General features: G+C 38.0%; 1 protein-coding gene across 1 annotated transcript in view; it reads left to right on the top strand.

Moving 5' to 3' along the window:
• CD200 (CD200 molecule) overlaps window positions 1–15863 on the top strand; it is a 79809-nt gene extending 63946 nt beyond the window's left edge. Inside the window, exon 5 of the mRNA XM_010801109.4 lies at window positions 15618–15863. Within this exon, the coding sequence (XP_010799411.1) occupies window positions 15618–15640 (23 nt within the window). The 3' untranslated portion in view covers window positions 15641–15863. The remainder of the gene's footprint in view (window positions 1–15617) is intronic.
• The last annotated feature ends 1861 nt before the right edge of the window (window positions 15864–17724 follow it).

Below are 17724 nucleotides of genomic sequence, written 5' to 3' on the forward strand. Positions count from 1 at the left end.
TTCTGACTGTGCTTAGAACTTCAGCAGGAAATCTACCAAGAGCTTCTGGGAGCATTTCACTCTAGGATTTCACCTCCAGGCCTGTGGACACCCCAAATGTCCCAAGTGCCAAATCCGAACTTCCCCTATTCTGTGGCCAGCTCTTCTGCATGCTACTGAGTGTGGGGACGAAAGTGAACTCCGATAAACATAGTGCTCTCAGAAAATCAGATCAGGATCTGTGATAAGGGAGAACATAAACTTGAATTGTAGCACTACTTCCTGGAAAATAAAAGAGAAGTTTTCACTTTTCAGCCTTTTGAGATGTAAGAACAGGAGATATAAACACTTAAGAATTCTGCCTTGAGAGGGAGAAAGAAGTGTCAAGTAGGTGTATTCATGCAGGTCAGAGAAACTTTCATCTACACCAGGACCAACTGTACATCCCATCCAAAGGCAATCAGTAAAGCTTTGAGGAGGTGGTTGCTATTTTAAATGTGAAATCAGTAATGAAAAACTCCAAGGAACATGAAGAATTAAGAAAATATGTCATCATCAAAAGATAACAATAATTCTCATAACTGAATTCAATGATATGGAATTTTGCAAACTAGCTGATAAAGAGTTCAAAATAGCTTTTAATGAGGAAACTTAGCACTCTACAAGAAAATACCAAAAGATAATCCAACAAAATTAGGAAAACAATATAAGAACAAAATGAAAAATTTAACAAAGAGATAACAGTCATAAAAATGAACTAAAAGGAAATTCAGAACTGAAGAGTTCAACAAGTAAAATAAAAAATGTACCAGAGAGTATCTATAGCAGAGTAGACCAAATGGAATAGAAATAATGACGTAGAGGGTAACAACTTTGAAATAACCCAGAGGAGAACAAAAGAAAAAATTTTAAAGAGTAAAGAAAGTGAATGTGATTTATAGAACTCCATCAAGCATGCAAGTATTAGAATAATTTGGACTCCAAATGGAGGAGAGGAGAGGAAATTTTATTTAAAGAAAATATCTGAGAACTTTCCAAACCTTAGGAGAGACTTGGGCATTCAAGTTCATGAAATTTATAGATCATTTTTTTTTATCTCAATGCTAAAGATCTTCTCAAAAACAGTATCATGAAACTGTTAAAAATCGAAGACAAAGACAAATTCTAAAAGCAGCCAGAGAAAAAAATATTGTAACCCACAAAAGAACTCCTTTCAAGCTATCAGCAGTTTTCTCAGCAGAAACCCTTTAGGCCAGAAGAGTGGAATGCATATTCAAAGTGAAGAAAGAAAAAGCCTGCCACAACAAGAATATTCTATCCAACAAAGTTATCATTACAATATGAAGGAGAAATCAAGACTTTCCCAGAAGAATTGAGGGGGTTCATCACCACTAAACCTGCCTTGCAAGAAATGCCAAAAGGAGTTTTTCAAGCTAAAATTAAAAAGTGATAATTAGTGACATGAAAATGTACACAAACATACAACACATGGGTAAAGTTAAATACAGAGTCAGATTTAGAAAATTCTAATTATTAGAACAGTGTGTTAACCACCTAACTGTAGTCTAAAGGTTAAAGAAAAAGAGTATTTAAAATAATTGCAGCTAATTTAATTGGTTAATAAAAATATAATATGGAAAAAGGTAAATCATTACATTAAAAATATAAAAGGGGGAAGGAAGTACAAGAGTAGAGCTTTTGTATGCCTTCAAAGTTAAAATGGACTGTTTTATCTATTAGATGTTTTATGTCAGCCTGATGGTAATCACAAAGCACAAATCTAGATTGGAACTACAAAAGAGTCACAAAGCAATTAATAAGACAGCATTAGCAAGCCCTGTGAACTGTGGTGTTGAAGAAGACTCTTGAGAGTCCCTTGGACTGCAGGGAGATCCAACCAGTCCATCCTAAAGGAAATCAGTCCTGAATATTCATTGGAAGAACTGACGCTGAAGCTGAAACTCCAGTACTTTGGCCACCTGATGTGAAGAGCTGACTCATTTGAAAAAGACCCTGATGCTGGGAAAGATTGAAGGCAGGAGGAGAAGGGGACGACACAGGATGAGATGGTAGCATGGCATCACCGACATGATGGACATGAATTTGAGAGAATTCCAGGAGCTGGTGATGGACAGGGAGGCCTGGCATGCTGTAGTCCATAGGGTCACAAAGAGTCGGACACAACTGAGCGACTGAACAGATTAGCAAGTCCTAACATATCAGTAACTACTCGAAGTGTAAGTGAATTGAATACACTAACCAAAAGGCATAGAGTGGCTACATGGATTAAAAAAAAAAGACTCAACTATATGCTGTCTACAAGAGATTCACTTCAGATTTAAGGACACTTACAGACTGAAAGTGAAGAGATGGGAAAAGCTATTCATTCAAATGGAAATTAAAAGAATCTAGACTAAAAGCTGGTTATTTGAAAAGTTAAGCAAAATTGATAAACCTTTAGCCAGACTCATCAATAAAAAACGAAAGAGGACTCAAATCAATAAAATTTGAAAAGAAAAAGGAAAAGGTACAACAGACATCACAGAAATACAAAGAATCATAAGTGACTATACAAATAACTATATGCCAATAAAATGGACAACCTGGAAAATACAGACAAATTCTTAGAAAAGTACAATCTCCCAAGAATGAAACAGGAAGAAATAGAAAATATGAACAGACCAGTCACAATTACCTAAATTGAAAATGATTAGAAAACCTCCAACAAAAAGTCCAGGACTAGATCACTTCACAGGTGAATTCTATCAAATATTTAGATAAGAGTTAACATCTATCCTTGTGAAACTTCTCCTCCCCCTCCAAAAAAAATTGCAGAAGAAGGAACACTCCAAACTCATTCTATGAGGCTACCATCACCCTGACACCAAAACCAGACAACGATACCACAAAAAAAAGAAAATTACAGCTAATATCACTGATAAACATAGACACAAAAATACCCAACAAAATACAAGCAATCTGAATCCAACAATACATTAAAAGGATTATTATGCACCATGATCATGGGCTTCTTAAGTGGCTCAGTGGTAAAGAATCCACCTACCAATCTAGGAGAGGCGGGTTCAGTCCCTGGGTCTGGAAGATCCCCTAGAGGAGGAAATGGCAACCTACTCCAGTATTCTTGCCTGGAGAATTCCATAGACAGAGGAGCCTGGTGGGCTACAGTCCATAGGGTTGCAAAGAGTCAGATGCATTTGAGCATGTATGCACCATGATCAAGTGAGATTTGTCCCAAAGATGCAAGGATTTTTCAATATCCGCAAATCAGTGTGATGTACCACATCAACAAATTGAAGAATAAAAACCATATGATCATCTCAATAAATGGAGAAAAAACTTTTAAAAAATTAATTTTATTTATTTTAATTGGAGACTAATTACAATATTGTGGTGGTTTTTGCCATACATTGACATGAATCAACCATGGGTGAACATGTGTCCCCCGTCCCAAATTCCCCACCCACCTCCCTCCCCATCCCATCCCTCTAGGTTTTCCCAGTGCTTTTGACGTAATTCAACACCCGTTTATCATAAAAGGGCACATACCTCAACATAATAAAGACCATATACAACAAACCTACTGGTAACATACTTAATGATGAAAAATCGAAAGCATTTCCTCTAAGAACAGAATAAGACAAGGTTGTCCACTGTCACCACTTTTATTCAACATAGTTCTAGAAGTCCTAGCTATGGCAATCAGAGAAGAAAAAGAAAGAAATGAAATCCAAATTGGAAAAGATGTTAAACAGTCACTGTTGGCAGATGACATGATAATATACATAGAAAATCCTAAAAGGGCTATCAGCCAACTACTAGAGCTCATCAATGAATTTGGTAAGGTTGCAGGTTACAAAATTAGTAACACATAAGTCTATTGCATTTCTATATATTAACAATGAAAGATCAAGAAGAGAAATTAAAGAATCCCATTTATCTTCATATCAAAAACAATAAAATACCAGAAATAAACCTACCTAAGGAAATAAAAGACCCCTGCTGTATTCTGAAAACTATAAAATACTGATGGAAGAAACAGAAAATGACAAAGAAGGTGGAAAGAGATACCATGTTCTTGAATTGGAAGAATCAATGAGGTCAAAATGACTGTACTGCCCCAGGCAATCTACAGATTCAATGCAATCCCTACCAAATTACCAATGGCATTTTTTCACAGAACTAGAACAAAAAAAAATCTTAAAATTTGTATGGAGACAAACAAATGACTCCAAATAGCCAAAGTAATCTTGAGAATGAAAAATGGAGCTGGAGGACTCAGGCTCCCTGACTTCAGACTACCATATGCTACAAAGCTATAGGCATCAAAACAGTATGTTACTGGCACAAAATGGAAGAATAGATAATGGGATAGGATAGAAAGCCCAGAAGTAAACCCATGCACCTATGGTCAATAAAACTACAAAAAAGGAGGCAAGACTACACAATGGAAAAGAAGACAATCTTTTCGATAATGGTGCTGAAAAAACTGGACAGCTACATGTTAAAAAAATGAAATTAGAACAAACTTTAATACCACACACAAAGATAAACTTTAAATGGGTTAAAGACCTAAATGTAAGAACAGACAGTATAAAACTCTTAAAGGAAAACAGAGAGAACACTCTCTGACATAAATCATAGCAGTATCTTTTTCTATTATGTCTTCCAGAATAATGGAAATAAAAACAAAAATTAACAAATGGGGCCTAATTCAACTTAAAAGCTTTTGCACAGCAAAGGAAACCATAAACAAAACAAAAAGATAAACCATAGAATATATTTGCAAATGATGTGACCAACAAGGAATTAAGTGTATGTGTGCTCAGTCATGTCTGACTCTTTATGATCTCATGGACTGTAGCCTGCCAGGATGCTCTGTCCATAGGATTTCTTAGGCAAGAATGCTGGAGTGGGTTGCATTTCCCTCTCCAAGAGATCATCCCAACCCAAGGACTGAACCCACGTCTCTTGCATCTCATGCACTGGCAGGTGGATTCTTTACCACTAGCACCACCAGGGAAGCCCAACAAGAGATTAGTCTCCAAAATTTACAAATAGTAAAATTCATGTGGCTTAATATCATAAAAACAAACAACCCAAGCAAAAAATGAGCAGAAGACCCATATAGACGTTTCTCCAAAAAACATACAGATTGTCAAGAGGCACATGAATGTTAACATTGCTTATTATTAGAAAAATACAAATCAAAACTACAGTAAGACATCACCTCACATTAGTCAGAGTGGCTATCATGGAAAAAATCCACAAAAAATAAATGCTGGAGAGGGTGTGGGAAAAAGGGAACCCTCCAACACTGTTGGTGAGAATGTAAATTGGTATAGCCACTGTGGAGAACAGTATGGAGGTTCCTTAAAAAACTAAAAATGGAGCTACCATATGATCCAGAAATCCTACTCCAAGGCACATATCTGAAGAAAAAAATATATACCTGTCTGCAAGGATATATGCACCTCAATGTTCATCACAACACTGTTTACAATAACCAAGACATGGAAGCAACCTAAATGTCCACTGATGGATGAATAGATAAAAAAGATGTGGTACGTGTATCCAGTGGAATGTTACTCAGCCATTAAAAAGCATGAAATAATGCTACTTGCAACTATGCAGATAGATCTAGAGATTGTCACACTGAGTGAAGTAAGTCAGAGAGAGAGAGAAATATTGTGTGATATCACTTATATGTGGAATCTAAAAAAAAGATACAAATAAACTTATTTACAAAACAAAAACAAAGTCATTGACTTAGAGAACAAGTTTATGGTTACCAGAGAGGAACAGTGGGAGCAGGGGAGAGATAGTTAAGGAGTTTGGGATTTACATGCACACACTGCTATATTTAAAGTGGATAAGCAGCAAGGACCTACTGTATAGCACAGGGAACTCTGCTCAATGTTATGTAACAACTTAAATGAGAAAATAATTTGAAAATATATATATATATATGTATATGCATAACTGAATCACTTGGCTGCATATCTGAAACTAACACAACATTGTTAATCTACGTTGCTATTGCTGTTCCCTCCCTAAGTTGTGTCTGACTCTTTGTGACCCATGAACTGTGGTACACCAGGCTTCCTGGTCCTCCATTATCTCCTGGAGTTTGCACGAGTTCATGTTCACTGAGTTGGTGACGCTATCTAACCATCTTATCCTCTGCTGTCTTCTTCTCATTTTGCCTTCAATCTTTCCCCTAATCAAGTATGCTCCAATATAAAATGAGAAGTTTTTAAAAATGTGTTAAGATTAGAAATGGTTCCAACATACTTGGTATACTATTTCTAAAAGAGTGAAAATACTAACATAAGCGGATAGTCATGGAAACTCGATTGAACTGAGAAGAATTTTTATTCCATTTAGTAATATTTTCCCTTGACACCTGGGACCAGTAGTCAAGGACATAACATACTAATAATCAAAACTTTTTCCACAGGAAATTTTGAATAAGAGAAAAAGTTTTCACTCAATAACAAAGAAATATTTTGAAGAGACGGGATCATGAAGTACATATAATCAGATATATATGTAAAAACACACAAAAAAATCTAAAATTGCCTTTATGTATTATACTTGATTTTGTTCATTTTGTTCAGTTCAGTTCTCCTAAACTGAACTGAATCTGCAAACTTCCTTGAGACCATTTGTCTTATAAATGCCTGCTATCTACAATGAATAATAACGGACCCACTCAATTACATTGAATAGAAATCTGCAACCACCTTTTAAGAATCTACTGTGGTAGAAACTAGAAATACTGAGATAAAAGAGAAGTGGTTCCTGCCCAAAGGACCCTCATCATGGATCTCCTTGGAGCTCTGTGTAATCATTTGCTTTATTTCTCCAACAAAAGTTTGTTGATCTTGTTGAGTTGACCAAATGTGTGCTAAGTACTGTGACAACAATAAAGAATAAGGCACTCTTCATCCTTGACATTCTTGTTCAGGTCAGCTCAGTTCAGTTCAGTCGCTCAGTTGTGTCCAACTCTTTGTGACCCCATGAACCACAGACACCGGGCCTCGCTGTCCATCACCAACTCCCAGAGTCCACCCAAATTCATGTGCATCGAGGCGGAGATGCCATTCAGCCATCTCATCCTCTGTCGTCCCCTTCTCCTCCTGCCCCCAATCCCTCCCAGGATCAGAGTCTTTTCCAATGAGTCAACTCTTCGCATGAGGTGGCCAAAGTACTGGAGTTTCAGCCTCAGCATCAGTCCTTCCAATGAACACCCAGGACTGATCTCCTTTAGGATGGACTGGTTGGATCTCCTTGCAGTCCAAGGGACTCTCAAGAGTCTTCTCCAGCACCACAGTTCAAAGCATCAGTTCTTTGGCACTCAGCTTTGTTTTTGTTTTGTAAATAAGTTTATTTGTATCTTTTTTTAAGATTACACATATAAGTGATATCACACAATATTTCTCTCTTTCTCTCTCTGACTTCACTCAGTATGACAATCTCTAGATCTATCTGCATAGTTGCAAGTAGCATTATTTCATGCTTTTAATGGCTGAGTAACATTCCATTGGATATTTGCACCACATCTTTTTTATCTATTCACAGTCCAACTCTCACATCTATACATGACCACTGGAAAAACCATAGCCTTGACTAGACAGACCTTTGTTGGATAAGTAATGTCTCTGCTTTTTAATATGCTATCTCAGTTGGTCATAACTTCCCTTCCAAGGAGTAAGTGTCTTTTAATTTCATGGCTGCAGTCACCATCTGCAGTGATTTTGGAGCCCAAAAAAATAAAGTCTGACACTGTTTCCACTGTTTTCCCATCTATTTCCCATGAAGTGATGGGACCAGATGCCGTGATCTTAGTTTTCTGAATGTTGAGCTTTAAGCCAACTTTTTCACTCTCCTCTTTCACTTTCATCAAGAGGCTTTTGAGTTCCTCTTCACTTTCTGCCATAAGGGTGGTGTCATCTGCATATCTGAGGTTATTGATATTTCTCCTGGCCATCTTGATTCCAGCTTGTGCTTCTTCTAGCCTAGCGTTTCTCATGATATACTCTGCATATAAGTTAAATAAACAGGGTGACAATATACAGCCTTTTTGACATACTCCTTTTGACATACTTGACATACTCCATTTCCTATTTGGAACCAGTCTGTTGTTCCATGTCCAGTTCTAACTGTTGCTTCCTGACCTGTCTATAGGTTACTCAAGAGGCAGGTCAGGTGGTCTGGTATGGCCACGGGACTGGAAAAGGTCAGTTTTTATTCCAATCCCAAAGAAAGGCAATGCCAAAGAATGCTCCAACTACTGCACAATTACACTCATCTTACACGCTAGTAAAGTAATGCTCAAAATTCCCCAAGCCAGTGAAAGAGGAGAGTGAAAAAGTTGGCTTAAAACTCAACATTCAGAAAATGAAGATCATGGCATCTGGTCCCATCACTTCATGGGAAATAGATGGGAAAACAGTGGAAACAGTGTCAGACTTTATTTTTTTGGGCTCCAAAATCACTGCAGATGGTGACTGCAGCCATGAAATTAAAAGACGCTTACTCCTTGGAAGGAAAGTTATGACCAACCTAGATAGCATATTCAAAAGCAGAGACATTACTTTGCCAACAAAGGTCTGTCTAGTCAAGGCTATGGTTTTTCCAGTGGTCATGAATGGATGTGAGAGTTGGTCTGTGAAGAAAGCTGAGCACCGAAGAATTGATGCTTTTGAACTGTGGTGTTGGAGAAGACTCTCGAGAGTCCCTTGGACTGCAAGGAGATCCAACCAGTCCATTCTGAAGGAGATCAGCCCCGGGATTTCTTTGGAAGGAATGATGCTAAAGCTGAAACTCCAATACCTTGGCCACCTCATGCGAAGAGTTGACTCATTGGAAAAGGCTCTGATGGTTGGAGGGATTGGGGGCAGGAGGAGAAGGGGACGACAGAGAATGAGATGGCTGGATGGCATCACTGACTCAATGGACGTGAGTCTGAGTGAACTCCGGGAGTTGGTGATGGACAGGGAGGCCTGGCGTGCTGCGATTCATGGGGTCCCAAAGAGTCGGAGACGACTGACCGACTGAACTGAACTGAGGCTTCAGTTATACGTGAACCATGAACTTCCAGGTGTTCAAGCTGGTTTTGGGAAAGGCAGGGGAACCAGAGATCAAATTGCCAATATCTGCTGGGTCATCGAAAAAACAAGAGAGCTCCAAAAATATCTGTTTCTGCTTTATTGACTATGCGAAAGCCTTTGACTGTGTGGGTCACAATAAACTGTGGAAAATTCTGAAAGAGATGGGAATACCAGACCACCTGACATTCTTGTGGTGTACACCAAAACAAAACACTTTTCTAAGCCTCCTCTAGTATAAAGAATAAACACTGATGGTCTGAACTTCACCAGTTACTTGCTCTTCAGTTGCTCTCAATTGGACTTTCAGACCGATTTTAAAAGACTATTTCTCTACCACAACATTGTAAATTGGTTATAGTCAAATAAAATTTTTTGAAAGGCTACTTATTTCTGATTCAAAATGTTTTGGAGGCAAATATAAAAATTCTCCTTTCCAAATTTTCAAATGTTATTCCAAATGTCTCTGAAAAAAAAAATGGTGGATGGAATAAGAATTAGATAGGAAAGTTGATGGCCCTAAGAGACAACAATTTGTCATTATCTACATTGATCTTAAAAAAATCTCATTATTCCAGTAACAAAGTGGCTGGTAGAGATTGCTGAGGTGGATTGCTTACCACTAGAGAAATCACCCTAGTGCCCTTCTTTCTTATTAAGTTCCAACATAATCTAGGTGAATGATTAATTTTCCCCAATAAAAGGAAGATATTAAAATGAATACATCTTTGTTTTTATTTCCATTACTCCAGGAAATGAATCATAGAGGATCTTGTTGCAACTTATTGGGGATTTCTTTAAAAAAAAAAAATAACACTAGGAATAAAACTACCATATGATCCAGCAATCCCACTACTGGGCATATACCCTGAGAAAACCATAATTCAAAAGACATATGTACCCCCAAACTTATTGTAACACTATTTACAATAGCTAGAACATGGAACCAACCTAGGTGTCCACTGATAGATGAATGGATAAAGAAGTTATGGTACAAATATACAATGGAATGTTACTCAGCCATAGAAGGAATGAATTTGAGTCAGTTCTAGTGATGTGGATGAACCTGGAGCCTGTTAAAAACAGAGTGAAGTAAGTCATAAAGAGAAAAACAAATATCATATAATAACACATATATAGAATCTAGGGAAAATGCCACTAATGAATCTATTTTCAGGGCAGGAATAGAGACACAGACATAGAGAACAGATATGTGTACACAGCAGGGGAAGCAGAGGGTGGGATGACCTGAGAGAGTAGCACTGACACGTATATTACTACATGTAAAATAGATAACTAGTGGGAAGTTGCTGTGTGACACAGGGAACTTAACCTGGTGCTCCATAACTACCTAGTGGGGTGGGAGGAAGTTTCAAGAAAGGGGGAACATATGTATACTGCTGCTAAGTCACTTCAGTCATGTCCGACTCTGTGCAACCCCATAGATGGCAGCCCACCAGGCTCCCCCATCCCTGGGATTCTCCAGGCAAGAACACTGGAGTGGGTTGCCATTTCCTTCTCCAATGCATGAAAGTGAAAAGTGAAAGTGAAGTCGCTCAGTCGTGTCTGACCCTCAGCGACCCCATGGACTGCAGCCCACCAGGCTCCTCCGTCCATGGGATTTTCCAGGCAAGAGTACTGGAATGGGGTGCCATTGCCTTCTCTGGAACATATGTATACTTGTGGCTGATTCACATTGTTGTATGGCAGAAACCGACATAACAAAGTAAAGCAATTATCCTCCAATTAAAAATTAAATATATATTTAATATAAAATTACTAGAACTGTTAAACAGATTAGTGAGGTAGCAGGAAACAAGATTATCATATAGAAATCTATTGCATTGTTAGTGTTAACAATGAAATATCAAAAAGAGAAAGTTAAAAAGAATCTCTTTTAAAACAAAATATTTGAGGGCATTTTTTCCCCTATATACTATATTCTAGCTAATGAATAAAGAAGAAGTGACAAAACCAAACTATCTCTACTTCTCATTCCATAATGGATCTAGGCAAAGAGTGTCAATGGCTGCTAATACAGACAACCAGGCATTTCCCTTGTAGAATAACAAGAGTATAATATAATCTGTCAGCTCACCTTCTCCCATCAAGTTTGAATCCAATCAAATCTCTACATTCAGCTATCAATTGATGAAACTATAGATGTTAGAAAAACAGGTTAAATTATGTCAAAAGAATGCAATCAGCAAAATTCAGATTTTGTAAAACTGTACAGGACAAATGACTCAATTTCTTCAACAAATTTGAAAAAGTTGTAGAGGAAAAGCCATAGAGACTTAAAAGATTTCTCATCTAACCACATTCTATGGGCTTTATTTGGTACCAGTTCAAACAAACAAAATATGGCTCCACATAACCACTTGTATGTAAGTTTTTATGGCAACATTATTCATAATAGCCAAAAAAAAAAGGATAAATAAATGTAGTATAGTATATCCGTATAATGGATTATTGAGCCACAAAAAGGAATGAAGTACTTTTGATACAACATATGTCAGGCGGCTCAGTAGTAAAGAATGCGCCTGCTAATGCCAGAGACTATGAAAAATCCTATGAACAGAGGAACCTGGCAAGCTACAATACAGTCCACAGGGTCGCAAAGAATCAGACATGACTGAGCAACTAAGCACAACAAGCACAACATATATCAACCTGGAAAACTTTAAGCTAAGTGAAGGTATTATTCACCAGGTTTGTTTTGCCCAATGTGCCTACAGCAGGCCAAAATGATCAGTCACTGATGTGAGCAGTGAAGCGAGGAAAACAGGTCCCATCTGCTCCAAGAAGGCAAGATGCTCATTTTTCTACGCAGGCATCTAAGTGATGGGCCTCCCAAGTGGCACAGGTGGGCCTCCTGCCAGTGCAGGAGGTGTGGGTTGATTCACGGGTGGGGAAGATCCCTGGAGGAAGAAATGGCAACCCGCTCCAGTAACCTTCCCTGAGAAATTCCATGGACAGAGGAGCCTAGTCCAGGGGGTCACAAAGAGTTGGACACAACTGAGCACAGCACATAACAAAGCTACCGGCTTCTGCACATCTAAAGGTCACGAATGTGCTTACCTGCACATGCCCAGATCGAGTCAATGGTCCTTTCTAATGACCTCAACTTCAACTAGACACAGCTGACTTCGTTCTGCTTGAACTAGATGCAGCCGACTCCAAGTTCTGGGAAAACAACTCAGGCAAAATCGTGTTGTTCAGGCTACCAGGTCTTTGGAGGACATGAGAGTCTTAAAACCTCCATTAGCAAAAGGAGGTGAAATGGATTTCACCCATGGGTTCAAAAGAAGCCAGACACATTGTAACTATTCTACTGATATAAACTATTTAAAATAAGCATATCCCTAGAGAGCTCATTAGTGGCTGCCAGGCACTGAGTGGGAAATAGGAAGTGACTGCAAATTGATACAGAGTTTCTTCCTTGGGTGATGGAAATAGTGATAACAGTGGTGATGATTGTACAACTTTGTGAAAATACTGGAAACCATGGAACTGCCCATTTTTAAATGGTGAATATTATGGCTTGTGAATTGTACCTCATTCTTGAGGGAAAAAATGAACACATCTTTGACTCACTGGTCTGGGTAGAAGCTGACTGAAGCTATAACAACTTAGGGTAACATACTTGGAAGAAAATCTGCTTTTTAATAAAAATGGGCCGGCAAATGGATGAATACCTAAAGTTCAGACTAGACTTTTCTATATCAATATCTCCTGCTTTTTGCTTTCTCCTAGAAGTACAATATGGTAGAACTAAAAAAGCTTTTTCTTGACAAAGTGAAAGGCGTTCATTCGTATCCTATTATTTGCAACCCCATGGACTGAATTCTCCAGGCCAGAATACTGGAATTGGTAGCCTTTCCCTTCTCCAGGGGATCTTCCCAACCCAAGGATTGAACCCTGGTCTCCCACATTGCAGGCGGATTCTTTACCACCTGAGCCACAAGGGAAGCTTTCTTGACAAACTAGACTTTAAATTCTAGGGCAAAGGGCATGCTTATTGTACTCACTGCCTGGCACATACACAGAGACTGAGGCTGCTCAGTCATGTCTGACTTTTTGAGATGTCATGAACTATATAGCCTACCAGGCTTCTCTGTCCATGGATTCTTCCAGGCAAGAATACTGTATTGGGTTGCCATTCCCTTCTCCAGGGGATCTTCACAAACCAGGGATCGAACCCAGATCCTCCCACATTACAGGCAGATTCTTTACCATTTGAGCCATCAGAGAAGCCCTACACAGAGACTAGCACAGGAGAAAGTGTGTTGAATAAATGGGAAAGCAAATAATTCATTTAACTTTCTTAGAAGAGCAAGAGTCTTTCGACTTTAATTGTCCTTTTTAATTTTGTAACTGAAGTATAATTGATTTATAATAGCATATACGTTTCAGGTGTGTGTTTTTCCCTTGTAGATTATTATATAATATTAAGTATAGTTACCAACAACATTTCTTTAATCAACTGTACTCCAATACATACTAAATTTTTTTTTAACTTAAAAAACATTGAGTATAGTTTCCTGTGCTATACAGTAGGTCCTTTTGGGTTACCTGTTTACACATAGTAGTGTCAATATGTTTGGAGAAGAAAATGGCAACCCACTCCAGTGTTTTTGCCTGGAGAATCCCAGGGACGGCGGAGCCTGGTGGGCCGCCGTCTATGCGGTCGCACAGAGTCGGACACGACTGAAGTGACTTAGCAGCAGCAGCAGCAGCAGCAGCAGTGTCAATATGTTCATATCAGTCTCCTAATTTATCTCCCCCAACACCCTCTTTCCCCTTTGGTAATTACGAGTTTGTTTTCTGAGTCTGTGAATCTCTTTCTGTTTTGTAAATAAGTTCATTTGTATCTTTTTTTTTTTGGATTCCACATATAAGCAATATCATTTATTTGCTTTTTCTGGGTTGCTTCCCAAAGCATAATAATCGCTAGATCCATCCATGTTGCTGCAAATGACATTATTCCATTCTTTTTATGTCTAATATTCGATATTTTATATACAAAATGGAATATATATATACATACATAGATACTGCATCTTCTTTATCCATTCATCTGTTGATGGACACTTAGGCTGCTTCCATGTCTTGGCTATCCTAAATAGTGCTGCAATTAACATTACATTGCATGGATTGTAAATACAGTACTACACAATCTCAGTTTGTTGAATCCACAGATATGGAACCTAAGGAAAGTGAGGGGAAACAGTATTTATGAACTTGAAAAAGACGTTATTTGAAGAAAGAAAAGGGGAAAACACCACCATCATTAAAGACCAAAGGCTTATGCCTTGGTGACCTATTTTAAGTCTTTTAAGTTTTATTTTTGTAAGGATTATTTTCTTTATGTATTATTAGGTTTACAATTAATTTTATTTTTTTCCAGTGTTTTTGAGATACAACTGACATAATACTGAGTAAGTTTAAGGTGTACAGTGTGATGATTTGGCATATGTTTATCTTGCGTGTGAAATGATTACCATAGCAAGGTTAGTTAACACCTCTGTCATATCATATAATTATAATTCCTTTTTTGTGGTGAGAACATTAGGAATTTTCAAGTATAAAATATAGTTTTGTTAACTATAATCACCATGGTGTATATTAGGTTGTCAGAACTTATTCATCTTATAACTGGAAGTTTAATAAACTTTATTTTCAAAGCTTCTTAAAAAAAGATGAAAATATGTACATATGCAAGCACCTATGTACACATATATGCATAGACTACATTCAGACTTGTTGATCACTATTTTGTTTCTAAATGCAAAACAGACCATCTGTTAAAAGAACTATTTCAGGGCTTTGCCAAAGGTCCACGCTTTCATGTGTGCTTTGGGTCCCTGCCCTTTTCATGATAAGTTGTTTTTCCCCTTCTTTCTCTTGCCTTTGCCAAAGAATGTGATACTCTTTCCACTCCATGCTTGGTTTTTGTGTATTAATTAGCATAAACTGCTACTAGGGATTCTTGGAATTCTGAACTTTCACAACATGTGCTATTTCTAAGGTAACTGAAAAGAAACATGGTCTGGATTTATCAATCATATTACATCCTTCAGGTAGTATCAGTTGATTTCAGCATTTTCAAAGCTCTATTGTTGAATATGAATTGAGTTTGATACCTTTGGGATAAAAGCTATAAACTCTGGAAAACTTTTTTTAAATGTTCAGGTAAATATATGCATATATCTATGTAAATGATATAATCTGTATAGTGCACACACACACACATATATATATTTTATCTTTCTGGCAATAAATTGGGGTGGGGTACATGTGTATAGTGATAGTCTAAAAATGGTTCCTGAAGTTATCAAATATTCATCCCTAGAACCTACAAATATTATATTTGGAAAAATTATCTTTATTACTTTATTTGAAAAAATAATCTTTGTGCAGATGATTAAGTTAAGGATCTTGAAATGTGGTTGTATTCTGGATTATCCAGGTGGACCCTAAATGCAATCCCATATATCCTTGTAGGATGGAGGCAAGAGGAGATTTGACACCTACAGAAGAGGAAGAGACAAGTTAAACCATGGGAGCAGAAACTGAAGTGATATAGCCACAAGCTGAGAATTGCTGGGAGCCAACAGAATCTAGAAGAAGCAAGAACCAAATTGCCCCTGGAGCTTCCAGAGGAATCACATCTTTTCCAATATCTTGATATTGATCCACTAAAATTGATTTCCAGACTGTAAGAGAATAAATTTCTATTGTTTTAAGCCACCAAGTTTGTGGTTATTTGCTATAGCAGCAATGGGAAACATATCAATACACACGCAAAAAATGCACATACAGTATAAATGTGTGACTAAAACCATCACTGCACCCTCTCTAAGGCACCCTCTCTAAGGAATTGGGAGGAATCTCTAAAAGACAAAAATTATGCAGGCTGGACTGATTAAAAGCCACCATCCCAAACCTATGCATAATTAAACTACTGAAAATATGGAACTTGGTATCAAAAAACTGCACACCTGGAGAGTGATGGGTGTCAGAGGCAATAAACATGGTGGCTAGTAGGAGCAGGCGAGGTGAACAGCCCTGCCCTGTGACTCCTCACGTGATGGGAGTTGCTTATTGTAGGATGAGATGGTTTGGTAGGAGAAAAAGGATGGTAAACAATGTGCATGTGACTGCGGACCTGGGAGGAAATGATGAACACCCACACTCAGAAAGAATAGGCACTGAGGTCCCATACTGTCAGCATGCCATGTTTTCCCCACACTTGCAGTGAAACAATGTTCTGGCAGGCTGCATGAACACCTACAACCAGATAATCAAAAATAAAACTCCACTACAAAGAAGTGTAAACAGTCCAGAATAATAAGCTATTTGAGGAAGCCAAAACCTAAGACAGAGAGAGAGTAAACTCAATGAATGGAAGAAACTAAAATGGAGAAACAGAGTTGAGTAAGCTAAATGAGGTTTTTTTTTAATATAATTATATTAAAAAGCAGAGACATTACTTTGCCAACAACAGTCTGTCTAGTCAAAGCTATGGTTTTTTCAGTAGTCAGGTATGGATGTGAGAGTTGGACTATAAAGAAAGCTGAGCACCAAAGAATTGATGCTTTTAAACTGTGGTGTTGGAGAAGACTCTTGAGAGTCCCTTGGACTGCAAGGACATCCAACCTAAAGGAAATCAGTCCTGAATATTCATTGGAAGGACTGATGCTAACGCTGAAACTCCAATACTTTGGCCACCTGATGCGAAGAACTGACTCATTTTAAAAGACCCTGATGCTGGGAAAGATTGAAGGCGGGAGGAGAAGGGGACAACAGAGGATGACATGGTTGGATGGCATCACTGACTTAATGGACATGAGTTTGAGTAGGCTCTGGGAGTTGGTGATGGACAGGGAGGCCTGGGGTGCTGCAGTCCATGGTGTTGCAAAGAGTCGGACACAACTGAGCGACTGAACTGAACTGAATACCCTTAATGAAGATTAAAAGAAGCTGATGCAGTCATAAAAATAGTCAGCTTCTCTCACAGTGCCCAGACCTGACCCTCCACAAGGAGTAGAAGAGCAGATTCGAATGAGCCTACCTGCAGCCAGGCAGATCCAAAGTGAGAACAAACCTAGTTCAATTTCTTCTCACAAATTCCCCAGGTGCATAGGAGAGGTAGAGAATTACAAGTGTTTTATATAAGGCTGCCTGTTGAATGGAGTCAAAATTCATTTCCATTTTCACAAATATAAGAACCAGAGATTATCTTCCCATTGATAATCAACATATCTAAAATGATTTCTTACAACAGTGTGCATGTTCATGACATTTTATAGTTTACAAAAAAGGATTTTTTCCATAGTTATCTCATTTGGCCCTTGTAGAGTTCTGGAAAGCAGCAAGTTGAGGACTTGAAACAAGAATTCCATAAGTAACTATAAGCCTTGTAATTCTAAAATCCAAACACAGAATCCATGACACAACTATTAAAAGATTTGGGATTCAGTAAATATCACAATTGTCATAACATTCCAGAGCCATTTCACTTTTGGACAGTATGGTCCAAAAAATAAAAAGACACATAAAAATAGATGATGAACAATAAGTGGAACTGCTGCTGCTGCTGCTAAGTCGC

This window comes from Bos taurus, chromosome 1 (assembly GCF_002263795.3).
Source record: "Bos taurus isolate L1 Dominette 01449 registration number 42190680 breed Hereford chromosome 1, ARS-UCD2.0, whole genome shotgun sequence".
In the NCBI taxonomy this organism is placed as follows: Eukaryota; Metazoa; Chordata; class Mammalia; order Artiodactyla; family Bovidae; genus Bos; species Bos taurus.